This window comes from Hirundo rustica, chromosome 15, assembly GCF_015227805.2.
Source record: "Hirundo rustica isolate bHirRus1 chromosome 15, bHirRus1.pri.v3, whole genome shotgun sequence".
NCBI classification, from domain to species: Eukaryota; Metazoa; Chordata; class Aves; order Passeriformes; family Hirundinidae; genus Hirundo; species Hirundo rustica.
This window is the reverse complement of record NC_053464.1, coordinates 9,730,747-9,748,896: the sequence shown is the minus strand read 5'-3', so window position 1 is coordinate 9,748,896 and position 18,150 is coordinate 9,730,747. Positions and strand designations below refer to the sequence as shown.

Genomic DNA, 18,150 nt, shown 5'->3' with positions numbered 1-18,150 from the left:
TCTAAAGGTCTCTGCATAAAAGATGTTTCCAGTTGCCTGTTTTGAAAATGTTTCCCTTTATTTCCATTCATCCTAAATAATAGAAAGCTGTAGGATCTGATCATGTGCCTCCTCTTCTCGTTAATTATTCTGTTCATGAGAGGTAGTGTGTCACTAGAATATAGGACACACGATTGACAATCAGGAGGCCCTGTTTGTGTGCCTCACTGTACAGGCAAACGATGTGTTGTGAGCCACTTTATCTCTCCCAAGCTCTCTCTCACTTTGATGTTTATTTGGATTAAGACAAAGGTTTTATTTACGTGTCCTTGTACACCAAGATAAAAATACTGTCATTTTCTGAGACTTTTGACAATTTTAAATTCATCGTTCTCCTGATGAGAAATTTTTCTTTGTTCTTTTGTCCTCCTTTTCGAGAAGTTTTGAGATCTGACTTTACTGTATGACTTGAAATTTTGCACTGGTGTTCAGTCCCACTCATTTTTGCGACCTTTTCTTTGGACTAAAAGTAAGAGAAGCTGTAAAACCATAAGACATGGTAAGAAAAAGTAGCTGTGCAAATTGATTTGAGTTGCTCTTGTCCCCTATAACTTCTGAAGCTGAATAAAATACTACAGTAATTTTAATTTATCTGAAATGTCTTGGTAATATCAAATCTATAGCTCATTCCGAAGAGAGAGTTGCCTGTGACAGTTTCCCTTTTTGATGAAGTGCTCTAAATACTTCTCCTGGGCTTCAAAGACAGCCAGTAGTTACCTGTGGTTAACTGTAGAGAAAGACCACTAAGACGCATGACCAGGTTTTTGGTTTGCTCTGAAAATCTAGTCTTCAGTAGAAAGGAAGAAGATCACATACTATGCTTTTTTTCTAATGTATGAAAGGGAAATAATCTGAGAATTCTTTCATCAGGTTATCTTGGAGACGTGGCAGGGGGTCAGGGAGAGTTAAGTTCTTCTGTTGAACACAGACCCTTGGTTGAGATGAGCCTTGCCTGGTGCTGTGAGGATCAGCTGATACCCAGAAACCTCCCTGTGTGAAACCAGGCAGATTCCAAAGGGGAATTTCCACTGCAGAGCTTTTTGCCGTTTCTCAGGCGTTCACATCCAGGGACTGGTTCTGCTAACAATCAACCACTGTGGCAGTGCAAAGCCTGAAACACTTCCAGAGACTGCCTGGGCTGATGGAGAAAAGATCCATTCGTTGTGCTCCTTCCAGCTGCTGCAGGCACTGGCTGTAAGTCAGTTCTTCACCTTTCCCAGCGGTTTTACCTGTACCTCGAGCAGATGTGATGTCCTGGAGCTCTTCCTCTGAGCTCCCTGTGTTCCACTGGGCCTGCTGTGTCTCCTGTCTGCTGCACATGAATACCTGCTAGGGATCAAGAGGTCTAGTGGAAAACAAGAGCTGTGAGGGCTGGCTTCCGAGAGAGGAGCTGTTAAGGGTAATTTTGTTGGGGTTCGTTCACTTCCTCCTGAATGAAAACAACTGACGCAGGTGCAATCACTGGTTTGAAACTTGAATTTGAAGATGTCAGGAAAACTGGAATCTTTACCCCCAAATGCTTAAGACAGACATTTCAAAAATCAGTACTTCAAGGCCAATAATTATCATGTTGTTTTTAGAATTTTGGGGTAGGTGGCAATAAGGGGTTTTACTCTGTAATTTTTTGTTTTGAGGAACAGGGTTAGCATAGGCAGATTCTTTCAAGATTATTTTCAGTATAGAGTGGCAATTCAAGGTGGCATTGGGATTCTTACTTGCCATGGACACACCCTATTACGGTACATCTTTTTTTCCCCATATCCTTGAAAATACAGGACTCTTTATCCTGAAACAATCCCCTAATTCATCTTTTTTTCTTTTTTTTCCCCCTTGTGATTCACTGACTCCATGTAAGTCAACAAACCTCATCTTTAGTACACAGCTGGGAAGAAATAGCGAAAAAGTTGGAATAGGAAGAAACAACTTGCTCCTTGGAACAAGTGTCTCACAGAGTGCCTCAGCAACAAGAGCAACAGCCACAGCAGCAACACTGACAGGAGCAAATTCAAGGGCTGGGGCAGGAGGAGGGATATTCCCAGACACCAGAGCCTGAATATCCATCCTGTTAAGTTGTTAGAATAGCCCTTGGCATTGTTGGCTCAACCTGAAACAGCTTTCCCAAATGATTTCTGGATGTGGTTTGTGAGTTAACACAAATCAAGGGCCTGGGGACAATAGATGGTTTGTTTGCAGTGATTGCATTTCGGTGGGTGAGAGTTTAATGGGACAGACCAGAAAACAATCCCAGTTGCATTTAATTTGTACACAAGGCAGTGAGGCCAGGTATTGTTGTTCTGTGGCTGCTTTTGATGTAATTTATACTATACTAGTATTGGAATCTAATAGTTTTATATATTTTTTAAATATCTATATTTTTTCTTGGTATGACTGTTAAAGTATTATTGGAGTCAATCCTTCAATTTTTATGTTCAGCAGAATTCAGGTATAGTTCTATCTTTGAAAAATAATAAAATTCTGCCTGTATGGCCTTGCCTGAAAATCAGACAAATGTGACAGTATTGCTGTTCTTTTGGGGTCCACCCGTGTACTAAACATAAATATTTTCATTCTGTTAGTAGTAAAACAGACAAAAGCTTGATAGTATTTCACTTCTGTGGAGTCTTGTATTTCTTGTAAACAAAACGCATCTGTTTTGAATTCCTTGAACCTGACAGTTCTGCTGTGTGAACAGTAGTGAGTGGTGACATAAAAGTATTGCCATAAAAATAATAGGAATAACAGAATGGTGTCTACAGGTATCTCATTATCTCCTTTTCATGACAGTATAATTTCACAGAGTGATGTCATAGCCATAGTTTTGTTAGGAAGATTCTGGGGAAAGGAGGTCTAGAATCTGCAGGTTGTAGAATTTGCTAGGAATGAGAGCAGTCCTGCCTGGAGCTGCTGGGTTTCAGATTCTGGTTGTTTCAGCCCGTAATTGTACTTAACAGTGAAAGCAGCTGCAGTGGACTTTTTTTTTCCCCATCTATTTAAATAAGGTCATCATTTTCATTTTCTTTCTGAAAGAAACATGGCTTTGCAAAATTTCAAACAAACGAAAAGCACAGAAAAAAACCCCAAAATAGCTGATTTCCCTAAATGCATCTGTAACACAGAAACCACAAAGAATATGAGCCAGAGATCTGGTGAAATTTTTCTTATTTTCTAGCATTTTTTGCAACTCAAATCTTGAACCATTGTTAGAAAGTTGTTGTCTGAATTTACAAAATAGTTAGTGGATAAAGGTTTTTCTCTCATTCCAACAGCACCTACCATAAAAGACGGTCTTGCATGAACTTTGATCACACACTTGACATCTTTTTGTATTATAAACAGCCAGACTCCTTTTTACCCCCTATTGCATTAGGGTTTTTTTTCTCCCATTTGTTGATCTAAAATGCTCAGTTTCTTCTCCCTTCCATCCTTTGTTTTCCTGTGTCTCTCAAATCCTTCAATTTTCATCCATCCATGAACTTCTCAGTTTTAAACTAGGCCTGAGTGACACTGAGATTAATACTTATACCCACTGTGGAATTGCCTTGGTTATAACACAAATTTGGTTTTCTTTCACTAGAATGTCATGGAACAGTTCAATCCCGGACTGAGGAATTTAATAAATCTGGGGAAGAATTATGAAAAAGCTGTTAATGGTAAGTTTTCCAGGCGCTACATTTAGAAAGAATGTTTAATTCTCATTTAAATACATGTATTGGATATAAGGGTTGTGTATACAGGCTTGATTCCCAATTTGAACTTTGGATGTGTTTAACTAAGAGGAAAAAAAACCCAACTAACAAGCACAAATATACAAATATATTTACCTTCTCTCCAGTCTTTTGGGGTTTTTCCACTGTCCTGGAGAAGTTGAATCACAAACACTTAGGCACAGAGCTCCTGCAAAATAAACTGAAAGTGGGTGTAAGTAACCCATGTTGGAATAATAAGTGAAAAAAACCACAGTTATGTAAATTAGGTGTTATATTTCTTCTCTTTGAAAATACCTTCCAGAGATATTTCACATTCTTAGATCTGTTCCTGCTCACCTACACACGTCACTACTTGGGTAACCCTGAGTACAGAACAATGTGAATTAGTTCAAGTTGCAGGAGTGGATCATTTTTTTGTTGTTGTTGTCCATACTAATCCTGATGGTATCTTTTTCACTGAGTCAAAATCAGAATGAATTTGAATCTAAGGACCGGTCTCTCAAACATTTTAGAATGTAATTGCCTGCTTCCATTATTGACTTCACAGAAACAATCTAAGTAGGGCTTTCCAGGACTGGGCTCCAGACTCCCAGAGCCTGCACTGTGGGACCTGGCAGAGCTTGCTCCAATTCCCCGTGTAGACCTGTCAAACTGCTTGATACCATATTAAAGCCATGTAAAATCTCTCTAATTTTGCCTCACTCGAGCCTATGGCACATCCTTCCCCTCGGTGTAATGCAGTCCTCTGAGAAATGGGATCCTGCAGGAGCAGTGCATAGCCAAGCAGACATTGAAATCTCTCTTCATGCAAATTTTAGGCCTGGCTTGAGAAAAAGATAAAACCAAAGCCTGCTGGAGATGAAAATAGGGAAATGTTGACCTATTTGTGGCAGTGCCTAACTTGATGGATTAACATGTGTTTCCCTAGTACCTGACCTTAGGAATTACAGGTAGTACCAGAAGTAATAACAAGAGTTTTCATATTCATTTGAAATATTTCTGTTCCGGTTTCCGAGGGTTCTGCTTTTCACACGCTTTGCTGTTGATTTGTTACATTCTGGCTGTTGTTAATTTGCCTTTAAGCCTAGCTGATAAGGCATATCTAGCATGAATGCTTAATTTCAAATGAATATTTACAGTGTCGCAACAACTGTTGCAAAGTCATCTTTGGACTCTCATAAATTGGTAATCTTTCCACCATAGGTTCTGAGTGGTGTAAATAAATCTGTAACAAGGAGTAAATACTCTGTTGCTAATCAAACACTTTGCAGCTTTCCAAAAAGGTTGGAGTATGCTGACAAAGAACATAAAACTTACAAGAACTCCAGATATGTTTATAATGTATTTTTCTCCACTTTGAGGACAAAAGGTCAAAAAAACCTCCCTTTTCTGCAGAAATAATTTATTTGCCATAGTACTGGTGAAGGGACTATACAAGCGAGGTTCTTGATTTAGCTTGGTTAGCACAGGGAAAATCACACATTTCCTTCCTTTTTTAGTGCTTGTGTTAGGTGAAAAGAGTGACTTGGGGCTGTCTTGAGAAAACACAGATAGGAAGAGTTGGATTGGCATCAAATCCTCTTCTACAGGTGGCACACGGCTCTATTATGAGCACCAGTATAATTCTGCTCAGAAAGTTTGGGTACAGAGCACCTATGAGACAGAGCTTAGGCAGAAGTCTCCCTTTCTAATGCAGCAGAGCCTCGAAGAGAATCTTTGTTTGATTTGGAAAATTTTCAGGCTTCTCAGTGGATATACTGTTACACAACAAAAGATGTCACCTTACTAGTAAAAACTATAAAATACAGACCTGTAATTGGCTATTATATTCCTCTCAGAAAAAAGAAACAAAAAAAAGTATACTAAAGTCAACAGCAAGGCTCTGCTTAACTTTTACTTTAGGTCAAGAATGTACTACTACAAAAAAATTATGACAAATACCTTCAATAAGTTATTTTTTCACACTAAAACTTTCCAGTTGGTTATTTCTTGTTATTTCTTTTCTTTGTGGTGTGCAGATCAGTTCTAGACACTGGAGATGCAAGGCAGGCAGTGTAGATCTCTTCCCTGTGTAAGATGTTTCTCCCCACTGGCCTCCCTGCAGTTTCAATCCTGACGTTTCTGTGTTCATTCCAGCGAAACTGGCTTTGCTGTTTAAATCAGCCCTAAGCAGGAAATGATTAACTGGGAATAACTGAAAGTTCATGGTATATAGTAGAGCTTTTTGGTTCCTGTAACAGCCACCTTCAGAGGGAAATGATGATTTGTTTTTGAGGGGCTGCACATCTCCCTGGGACAGCTGCGGGTCCGTGGTGCCGTGGCCAGTTGCCATTTCCCAGGTCCCCGGTGTGACTGGTCACAAGAGACCTCAGCACTTCTAGAATTGCGGTTTGGGTTTCTCCAACAGTTTCTGTTGGTACCAAGGAACTTTGCTATGCTCTGACCAATGGCTTATGGCTAAGCCTTCCCACTAGATGCTGATTGCCTCTGGAACTTCATTAATACATTCTGGAGTTCTGTCTTTGTTTCTTGGTTTCACAGATCAGCAGGGAGCACAGGGGCTTTTGTAACTTTCTCTGACAGAAGGATTTCCTTTTTGCCATATACCCCTCTCTTACTCTGTGCTCTGGATGACAAGACTTCATAGGATCGTACATTTATAAAAATCGAAGATATTTTGATTTTTTTTAACAATTGTATTTTTTTCACTCACCCCCAGTTATGGTAGTGGCTGGAAGAGCATATTATGATAGCCTTGCAAAGATTGGGGACATATCAGCAGATTCTCCAGTTTCTAAAGAATTAGGTAAGTGAAAACTCATTTTTTAAACTACTCCAAAGTATAAACTTTATTTTTGCTTTTCTGATGGCAGTTCACAGAACAAATGTGAAACAGATAAGGATCAGTAAAAGTATGTTCTACTCTTATATAACACAGATGAAAGGGATTAGATGCCTTTAAGGCATATTATTTCTCAAGACACTTACAATGTTTTGACAAAATTACCTTTCTCCCCTCTCTTTTTGTGGATACATATCTTCCTATGCATTCAAAAGCATGTATTTTTAAGCTCATATAATTCTAAAGTAAATATGAAAAAACATGTATCTTGATTTTTAATGCAGAGGTGAAGGTTGAAATACTTCAGCAACAGAATATTGGTATGAGGAGTCCTCATGTACAATGGCAGTTCTAAACTAAAACAATTTTCTGGTTGAGTGTCATTGTGAAGGGTTCAGTTTTACTTCACTACTTTTGATCAAGTGTATCACTCAAAGTTCTCAGGTGCATTTATATTTATTTTCTACTTGAGCTTTTGAAAGAGCAACTGTAGACTCAAAGACAGATTAATTTTACATTAATATAAATCCACTTCAAGTTACTCTTCTGAAAATAATTTCTGAATATTTGAAAGATCAGCAGCAGCACTTGACCTTGAGAACTTCAATTCTGCAGGCTGAGCAGTATAATTGTAACACCGGGCAAAGGAGTACAAAGTATTTGCAATATTTCTGACAAAAGATTCTCGTGTCAAAGCAAAGAACTGGGACCTGAGGAAACATTTGCTTAATGCCTTCATTTGCTGTTTGACAAAAATAACCTGATGACATGTGTTGCCTCTGAACTTTTGATTTTGGGCAGTGTAGGACCCTTCCAGTGATGTAACTTGCTTCTCCTCCTGTAACTCACAATAGCTCGTTAATTCAGCTGATTACAGTGGATGGGTTTAGCAATTTTTTTTTCATAGCTCTGGAGAAGTAGAATTGAGGGGGCAGACTCCTCTTGAAAGGTGGCCACTGGTTTCTGTGTGGCTGCCTGCATTTTTATGGTTTGTTCTGAAACCACTCGTGGGTGAGCGTTGAGGTCTGTGCCGAGGGCTGGGAGTGGCGGAACAGCAAACAGGGCAGAGCAAACAGTCCCGACCAGCAGCTGCTCTGTTTGCTTTGCAGGCTGTTTACAGAAAGCAGAGCTGCTGCTGTCAAACTGTAGAACAGTTAGAAGAAATGGCTATGCAGAGTCTTATGAAATAGCAGAAAATGCATAATTACAGTTTTTGCAATCAAGCAGTTGGTCAGATGCATGGAAGCAACTGATTTGTGACTTGTCATTGTGGGACATTGTCTGCTTATTTGGGAATATTATTATTATTGGGTAATATTCTTCTGACTTCTGAAAATAGATGGTTTTCCCTCTTATTTGGGACAATACAGAATTGTGATTGAAAACATATTTTTGTTTAACTATGAATTCCATCCTGCAATTACAAATCTTTTTGAAGATACATCATATTGAGAAAACACGGCCTTCTTCCCTGCTTTCTGTTCACCTTCTGATTTAAGTGTTACTGCAGAAAAATCTATGCTTCTTAAGGCAAACAGTAACCCTGGATTTCTTCCAACATTCTCTCTGATGGAATACTTAATTTAGAGATAAGGAAAGTCAATGAATGCTGGAAAAGGCAGGATAATGTGGTTAGGAGTCTGTGACAGCTCATTTGCATTCTCAAGAAAAAGCCTTACAAGTTCTGAAGCTGGGCTACAATATTAGACTATTTACTAAAGAAATATGATACAACCAGGTGTCTATAAAAGTACCTGCTTGAAAAGAAAAGCACTTACTGTACACTTCTGTGTTTTAATAATATTGCAGTGCATGCTGAGCAGTGTGGGGCGTGTAAGGACAGATCAAACTTTGCCCGTTCGTGGGCCCTATAACTCCAGGGGAGCTGCAATTGTCTCATCCCTGGGTTCCTTTAGACTTGCCAAAAGACAAGTGGTTGACCACTAGCAGCTCTGTCATGCACAATACTTCTGTTATCTCTGCCAAATTAGAGGTGGTTTCACAGTTCAAACCCAAACCTGCTGGGTCACCTGGAGAGGATTCGCTGCCAGTGTGATGTAAAGATTGGTATCAAACCCACAGCTAATTCTTCCTCCTCACAAGGAAACACTGAACTTCTAGATGAGACAGTAAAATGGACACCAGCCCCACAGCAGGGTAGAAACAGAAATGGATTAGAAATAAAGGAGATTTTTTGTTGTTGTTAAGTAGAGGGTAGAAAGCAGAAAGGCTGGAGAGGTCTTGGGGGAAAAAAATCAAGTAAAATGCCAGAAATCCTTTCTTCTGTTGAACGAGATTGGAGCAGAAGAGGGAAATGAGAATGAAAAGGAAATCTGGATATTCCAGCTGATTCAGAGCTTTTGTACTAAGTATCTCTATCTTTCAAGTCTGGTTGAAGGTCTCTGAACTATTTTAATACAGAATAATTTAAGCAAATTGAGGAAGTAGAATAATGTACTGCAGTCATAACACAATCCTTATGAATAAGGTATGAGTTGATTGAGTCAACATTCTTTCTAATTTTGTATTTCCCTAAATTTCTGAGCTTGTAGTCCCTCAGACTTGGGTAAGAGAATTTAATGAACAGAATCTGAATTTATATGCTTCAAGCTATTCTGCAATATGGAATTTGCATACCTTTTTCTTAGGCGCCTTTTGGAAATCCCTCTAGGAAGAAAAAATAGAAAACAAGAAACTGCATGTTTAAAAATGTTAAGATTTCATACTATTCAAATTTCAGCATACCACAGCAGCACAAATGCTGTGTTTCATTAATACAGTAAAACCAATTTCACATAGACACTTCACCAAGGTGTTAAAATAGTAACTTTCACGTGTTGCTAATTGTTTTTGTCTTGCCCAAAACACAAAGGCTTGTGAGGCTTTGTCACGTTGATTTTTAGTGCTTATAATTTAAATAAAATCTCCTCTAGTAACACAGGCTATCTCTGTAGGCTTCACTTGCACAAGGAATCGGGAAGTTATTTCCTGCTTGCCTATGGAGTTCTGCTTCTCATATCTTCCCAATTATCTTCTCCAGCACCTGCCAGCTATTGTAGCTACATCTCATTTTATATTGTGGGTGTAAAGTCCCACTTAGTTTGTTGTGTGGCAACGGTATCTACAGCAGTCACCCACAATTACGTTATGGGTCTATACCCAGAGATTGTTGCTCAAGAACTAAGGGGTGTAAACTATTAATTGCTTGTCCAAATAGAAGAAGAAAGAAAAATATTACATTGTGGGGTTTTGATCAGTGGAACTAAATTGCAGAAGATAAGTGTGTTAATAGGACAATCAGAGGAGACAAAAGTCTCTTTCCTAATCTAACCAAGACTGAGAATTTATTTAAAGATTACTCTGATTTACAGGCTTGTTTTTTATAGTTGCATTGTGTTAAAACTTAATTGGAAACAGATATGCAAGAGCTTATGCTCATCTGCAGTTTAAAATGTAAGAATTTGGGTTCGTTTCAGAAGAATTTTTTTGGTTAAAAAGCACTACAAATGATCTAGAGAAGCAACTATTGACAAAAAAGATTGCTCTTTGTTGTGGCACCCCTTATTTCAGCTCTGCAACTAAGAGAAACTCTGTGGGCTTATCTCCCTCCTCATTATTTTCAGAAATGAGACACTTTCCGTGTCAGAAGTTGAGCATTAAATGGTCAATACAGAAAAAAATTTGGTACTAAAATGGAAAATTCTAACTTTGCTAAAACAGACATGTCTACATGCTGAAAAATTTCTAATCAGACCGTAATGTAAAGCAGTACTTTCTTTTTAAAATATTATCTTGCTAGTATTATTCAAAACTGTCTATTTTCTTCCTATTTAATAAGCAAAATTGCCACTTGATTGGGTATGTTTCAGACCTGTAGCTCTCTGTTGTTAATTCTGGGATACAGCACTTGTGTCACTCTCACTAGTGAGAAAACCAAGCAGAAAAAGAGAAAGTTCCATGGTTTAGGATGAATGTAGCTCTACTTCCATTAAAATATAAAAGGGAGGGAGGAGAGTTGTTGGCTTACTTTAACACATATACATTGACCCTGTCAGCTGGAGTTCTATTTCACTTAGAAAGATGACACCGTGCTCTCTTCCCTTCTCCGGCTCATTTCAGCTGCAGAGGAGAGCTCTGACATCTTGTCCACCTCTCTGCATCCTATAGAATCAAGTGCTGCCTTTGGAATAGATTCTGCTGGAGAGAAAGGAAGGTGAAGCCTGCCAGCAACTGCAGAGCCTTTAGCACCTCATCTGGTGGAAACTTCTGGGAAAGCAGCTTAGAGGCTGCAGTTGAAGGAGTTAGAGTCAGGCCAGCTTTTCCTATGGAGCATTAATAAATGAGCTTTCTGTTATATTTATAATGGAATTTCATTTGAAGAAGCCATTGCGTTCCTGTGCTATAAAAGGAAACTACACAGAGAGCAGTCTTGACAGGGAAATACAAAGTATTTGTGGGGTTTTACAGGAATAAGGTGTTGTATCTTCCAGTTATACAGTAACATGCCAGGCTTGTGCTATATGGACCTCCACTCTGCTAAAAGAAAGGTGGGAGGAGATGAGCCAGTGTTGGGTGTAAGTTCTGTAATATCTCCCTGATAGAATATAAACCAGAAATGATACTTCCAAGAAGCACAGTGAACAAGAGGTGGGTTTGTTACTGAACATAAAGAATGTATCTAGAAATGGATATTGCAGTTTGTTCTTAAAGAACTACCCAAATATGTTCTGTATACAATGATATCATTGTAAATTTTGTTATGAACACTTCCAGATAGGTTACAAATTTTCAGGTTCTAGAAATGGCTGATGGGAGGAAACAGAACATGAAAATACACAAGGCCTTTCATAATGATCCTAGTAGCACCAGAGAAAAGAAAGAAGACAGATATTTCATAGGATTTCAGTGATATTTTTCCAGCTATTTTTTCATGTTAAGTTAGATAACGGGTTACATTTTTCAGTCAGTTTGAATGTTTTATTCCCCACCCACCCCAGTCTTACTGCACCCTACAGACTGAAGCTGATTCTGCTGGTTTTGGTCAGTGATAAGATGGGGTGTAACTCCTGCAGTCTGTAGCCCTGATGTGCTCAGGGTGGTTGTGTGATGCAGTGTGGTGGTGATGGCACCAGCGCGGGTGTCTGGGCACCTGCAGCTGTCAGAGCCCCTGCTGTGTGCCCTGACTCTGGGCTTCAGCACAGAAACCCCTAATGGTACCTGTGAGCACACACCCTCCAGGGAAAAATACATATTCAACACACCTGCACTGAGTGAGGCTTGATATCTTTGTGTTGTGCCTCAAAGGCCTGAGAAAATAATGAAGGGACCGCTTAAAGAATTTCTCACTGGACTGGAACACACAAATTTCACGTGAGCCTCTCACACATCTTTAATGTGCAATGGGAAGTGCCCTGGACGTCACCCGTGTGTCCATGCAATGTTTGCTGGGTTGTGGCCAGGTCTGGCCAGGCAGGAGTGATTCTGGCCCTGGCTGTGCACACAGGTGTGTGCTCCCCCAGCCCTGAACCCACCCAAACACGGCACCGTCACCAGGGGCTGCTTTGGGGCTGGAGGTTGTTCTCTCTCACATCTCCAAGCTAAGGATGCTGAGCAATCACAGCCTTTCCTCACCACCAGCCCCAGCTGAAACAAGCCTGAGAGCTTGTGCTGAGAAAATGTACTTATTGTGCTCTCAGTGAGAGAAAAAATGGAAAGTAAATGACAACTTTGAGAGGAAAATAACGTCATATTTGTAACTAGCTTGTAAATCCTTTAGTGAAAGTCTAACTATATTTAGTCTGTACAGTCAGCTCTTCCTGCTGAATTATTTCTCAACAACAACAAAAAAATCCAGTATCCATTGTGGATGTCACTAACAGTCCCATGGGGCAGGCAGGGAACCAAAACCAATTGTCTTGGACTTCTGAGAAAGAGAATTTTATCAAAACTTTTGACTCAATTTAGGTGTGAGGTTGTTTGGTTTTTTTGGACACTGCTAAGACTGTGAAACCTGCTGGCAGTTCCAAAATGCTGTAATGAAAGTTGCAGTGATTCCTTGTGGTTTATTGCATTTCATGTAACATTTGTAATGATGACTTAAATATTTACCCTCTCTGGTACTGGAAACGCATAAAAATTTCAGTTTTTGCCGGTTAGCATGATTTGTTTGTTCCATTCCTGCTGTAAAACAGAGATTAGCTCTCTTGTATGATCTTCCTTAACTAATCTGCCTCAAACCAGCAGAGTTTCATCCAGGCAAGTTCAGGCTTGTGGCTGTATTGTAACTTATTTTCTTTTCACCTGACATGTGTGAAGATTACAAGTCACTGCACACTGCTGCAGCTCAGGTATGAAAAGCTGTGGTGCTTCCAAAGCCCTCTGAAAGATGAGTCTCTGACATACAAACCTTAATATATTGTGAGTTTATATGTTTGGGTAAAAAAATAATAATAATAACAAAAATGCCTGCAGCAGACTTCATATATATTAGTAATGGAGTAACAGGTAGAAAAACAAGTTTGTAATTTTTCATGCATTATTTCCATTGCATATGCTTTTCCTCAACTTTTTTTAACATTAAAATTTAGTTTCTGTGCTTACCAATCATCTCAGACAAGCTGAATATTTCATGTTGATTAAGATCAGTTCAATGATACAGTATGTTTAAAAAAATTCTAATCTCTGAATTTTTTTTGACTAAGAGATCAAAACATCTTGTGAGAAATGGGGGAACTAGACTGCAGACTGAACTTTGCTGAATCTGCAGTAAAGTCACATTCCTCTTTAGAATACAATGTAAGCTAATGTTTTTGTTCCATTTAAAACAGGAAAATAGGAGCATCACCCCAAGAGCAAACTCAGAGTAACTGGAAATCGAAATATTGCTCATCTCATAAGTATTCACTCTTGTCTTGCCTTATGTGGCTAGTAATGGATTAGCAGTTCATTACCCACTATAGCATGGTATGAATTATGTAGTACTTTCTAAAATCACCTGTGTCCAGCTGAAAGAATTTGGCATTCATTAGTCTTAGTAAAGTATAATTTAAAAGCAAGTTAATCCTTGGGTTTAACAGAATATGGCTTATAAACAGGCACAGACTTTCTAAGGTATAAAGAGCTGAGCAGTATTATATCTCTTTTAATACTTAAATATCCCAAATTTTTAAAGAAAAATAACTTTAATTAAAGTGATTAAAATTCTGTCTTCTGTACTGGGAAAGTCCTTTGTTATGTGATCCTAGACTATTTCACATGATCATCAATGAAGTTCTAGGACAAGAAAAGGGTGACTATATATAGTTTTGATCCTGGGCTACAAAAGGAAATTATATCATAAGAGGTGATAGGCTACTAGAATAGAAGTGAACTGTGCTGTATCCCTTCATTGTTTGCCTAATTATGAAATGGGAAAAGGAGCTTTAAATAAGAGGATCCTTTGATTCTATTTCCCATGCTGAGAGCAATGTGCAACCTAATGACAGTGAAGTGTTCTAGAGAGTATTGCCAAGTATGTGTCAGTGAGATACAGACAGGCACTTGTATGGGTCGGTTATGTATGTACATTGCAAAATAAAGTTAATATTTGGGAAGGACAGAACTTAGTGTCCAGCAGTAGCTCTAAAAGTAAGAGGCTAAAAGTCCCTTTTGGTCCAACAGATGCATCTTGTGCCTAGAAAGTTTTCTGTGCTGGGTAAAGCAGCTATGGACTCCTGGAAAGAATTAATTTGACTGGATAAAAACAGAGGCTAAAGTTTTAGGCTTTTTTGGGCTGGGTTGTTTGGGTTTTTTCACTTGAATGAGATGAAAATTTGATTGTGGTCAAAGACTCAAAGTAAGCATGGGCTAGAATACATTTTTCCCTATGGAGCCATATGAGGAACTCAGCAGTGAGATCCTGTGGGAAGGAGCAAGTGGAGCACTGGGAGTTCATCAGTTCAAATACCATCAGTGCCCAATTCACAAAATTTGCAACAGTGTCCTGCACAATCCTGTTTGTTACTTACTGGTTTTGTCTGGATGTGGAGGCAAGATACTTAGACTACTTAGGCATCTTGCAGGACTGTTTATTTCTTCTGTATCGAGGAGACTGTAAAGTAATTATTCATTTCCCTTAACCCTTAATCTGTTTTAAATTAACTAACTTATTTGCTTGTTGTATCGCAGAAACATTTCTGTTGTTCACAGCCTCAGTGAGAACTCTGCATATTTTAAAATTAATCTCAGAATGCCATTTAGAATGCGAAGTTCTCCTTGCTCCTATTTTTATTTTATTTACAGATTTTATTTATGTATGGTTCTAGCTACCTCAGGGTATTATATCTAGCATGTAGAGTGGACTTTAAATACTTTAAAATCTCTTCCCCTTTTCTTGATTGTAGGCTTTATTCTTTTTTTTTTTTTCCTTCCCCTTCACCTTCTGCAGTCACCTTCACAAAATGGCACTGAATGGTCATGTGTCAATGCCATTTTGTAAAATGAATTACAGGGAGATTTACTCCTGAATTCCTATTCCATGTTCGCTCATGCAGTAAGGAAAGGCAGACTTGACCTAGTCCTACTGATTTATGTGCATATTACTATTAATTCTACAGATGGGGGGAGTGTGTTAAAGGATTCTGGACAAATTGTATCAGAAGAAAAGTGCAGTTAGAGCTGGGCAACAGCTCTATCATGTTATCCTTCCTTATGATTTTCTTCCTCCATATGTTAAATTCCATTAAAGCTTTTTGGTTTCTTTAAAGCATCTGTTGCATAATTAAATCCTTCCTATCACAGAAAGATAAATTTAACATGTTTGAAGCTAAGCAGATGTTTTGTTCAATCCTATTTATTTGTTGCACTGTATTCCTTTGAAACTTCCTATTTTACTACCTCCTGGGGACTACTGTTTTCAAAGACTTTGTTTCTAACTTTCCCATGTCATAAATGCCTTTTTTTTGGGCAGAGGGTAACCTGGAGAAAAGAGCATCTAATAACACACTTGGACTATGCTGTCGCCATGTGCAGCTTTGACTCAGCCTTTCATTCTCTTGTTTAATAGAAATAATTATGTGGCTTCATCTCTGAGACACAAAGTTAATCAACCTGCCCTGAATACAAAACAGGACAACAGGAGGTAAATGAGTGATATAATTAAGCATTTTACCTGTTCCCAGACATCTAAAAAAGTCTCACTATTAAGAGACTTGAAATTTTTCAAGAGCAACCGCCTCTAAATAAAACAAAATTGAAGTATACTTCAAGTAAGCTGGTGTAATTAATACTTTTATTGATTCTAATGTAGCTATTCGGTATTTGAAAAGTTTAAGTGAATTTGTAGGTAGCTGTTGATACTTGTTTCTATGACAGAACTCTATTGATTGAGTTCCGTTTTTGTTTCTAACTTGAACAAATTCTTCTAGACTTCGCAAGAACAGTCAACACAAGGTGAAAAGGTAAATAACCTGAACAATTCAGCCAGTGCAAACAGTGAGGTTGAAGTGTAACTTCTGCAGAAGTTCTGGCCTTACAATGAGTCTTTCTTAGAGAAATTGCTTTCCTTGGTTTTCATCTCCTGGGCAAGACAGCCTTCCCAGGATGTTTTCTTGCTCAGGAGATGCTGTATAGGGAGGAATTACTGTTGCACCCTTTGGACTTTATTTGTTTGTTTGTTTGTTTGTTTGTTTGTTTGTTTGTTTGTTTGTTTGTTTTTAGCACACCCAAAATCATTAATGGAATTCTAGTCCATATTACTTTCTCAACAGAAAATACAGATACAACCAACAGCCTTGGTTAAGCCTAAAAATATTCCACAAATTCCTGAAGTTTCAGCTTAAAAGATCTTTCTGTGGGTGCACTGAATCTAATTGAAACTGAGATAAATTTACCATGGAACCATTGCTGTTCATGGTCCTATATCTGATTATAGCTGTATTATGACATATGGTTTCAAGAACTGTATATGAGGAATGTTTGTTTATTTTTAAGTCATTTAAATATTTGAGATGTTCCCCCAAAATCCTTTTCTGAAAGAGACTGATGTCTGCCTTCCCTACAGTGCACCTCTAAAGTAATAGCAAAATATCAGAGCAAGTATCTGTGAACATCTGCAGCTAATTTTTTGTTTTCTAAAACAAAGTGAGAATATTTAATGTACACCTACTTTATTCAGTCACAAAGATTTTATGTTCAGGGTGTGGGGAGATGGAAAGCAGAGAAAAATCGTTGAAAAACAAGTATTTTAATAGTTAATGTTTATCATCAAGACCAGTGGTTTGGGTTTATTAATTCATTGCATAATATGATGCCTAAAATTGGTTCAAGTTTACGGGATGGCTGCCACAAACTGGACTTTAGTGGCTTGGTATCAAGTGCTCTGGTCATGTCGTTTTGTTTGATAGGTTTGGGGTTTGCCAATAAATGATGACGAGGTTAATACTTGGTTATCAGGTGTTATGAGTTCTCATATGTAAAACCTAATCATGAGCAGATTTAAAATAGAGCAGAATATTTTAATTGATGTGAGAAATACATGTTTGTCTTCACCTTAAATAGTTTTCTGAACCTTTTTGCAAGAACCTGGCCTTAGGTTATGCTGCCATTAATCCAGAGTTATCCACTGTCTTTCCTAGAGCTATCCTGTAATTCAGCATGGTGATTAAAGTTCAAATATCATATTGAAGTTGTTCCATTTCCATTCTACTTGGACACTGTTCTGTGTAGGCTAGGGGTTGTTTTGTCTTTCCTGAATTAGTCTTCTACAAAAACTTGTCTCCTCGTATAAATTAATTCAGGAGAACACCATCTAAATGTGACTAACCCGTCACGTTAAACTGGCAGTAAAGAAACACGATAGATGTTCACTGCAGAAATGCTCTCTATTTGTTCAAAGGGCAGAATCTGATCTATAATTTAAATCTTAATAGATCAGGGTGTGGTTACTATGGATGGGTTCTTTTCATGTTTTGAATCAACATTTTGAAAGGGGAAGTGAAATGGGTGAGCCAGTACACGCCGTGCCTGTGGATTCCTGGTGGCAGAGTAAGGTGTATATATAATATAATATCGGAGAATAAAGGATATATATATACATTAAGTATAAATATGACTTTTGCCTGATGCACAGTACAGGAAGTCTCTGATTGAGAGCAAAAGAAAACACAATTAGGGACAGAGTCACTGGCAACTAAACACACCTATTAAAAGTGTTCTGGAACACTCTAAAATAACCCAGCACAAACCATTTAGAAGGAAGCATAGCTTTCAAGGTTCTCTTCAGGACATGTTTTGGCAGTATTTTTTTTGTAACAGAGATGAACAAGCCCGTTTCCAAGCGCGCACTCGAAGCCGAAAGGCTGCAGCGGGCGCGAGACAGAAATAACCCAAATAACGCCGCGTGTGCGTCAGGTTTTCCACGCAGCGCCCCAGGTGAATGGGAGTTTTATGCAGGCAGGCAGGGCTGGAGGAAGGGAAGGGAAGGGTGGGAGCCCCGGGAGCTGAGTCAATGCCCAGCGTTGTTGGATGTCTGTCCGTGCTCGGAATGCTGTCGGTGCCAAGGATTAGCTCAGTGCTCTGCCTTGG

At 38.6% G+C, this 18,150-nt stretch overlaps 1 protein-coding gene across 1 annotated transcript in view; it reads left to right on the top strand.

Moving 5' to 3' along the window:
- BAIAP2L1 (BAR/IMD domain containing adaptor protein 2 like 1) overlaps window positions 1-18,150 on the top strand; it is a 35,370-nt gene that overhangs the window by 4,764 nt on the left and 12,456 nt on the right. Inside the window, exons 2-3 of the mRNA XM_040079530.2 lie at window positions 3,614-3,689; window positions 6,466-6,552. Of these exons, the coding sequence (XP_039935464.1) occupies window positions 3,614-3,689; window positions 6,466-6,552 (163 nt within the window). The remainder of the gene's footprint in view (window positions 1-3,613; window positions 3,690-6,465; window positions 6,553-18,150) is intronic.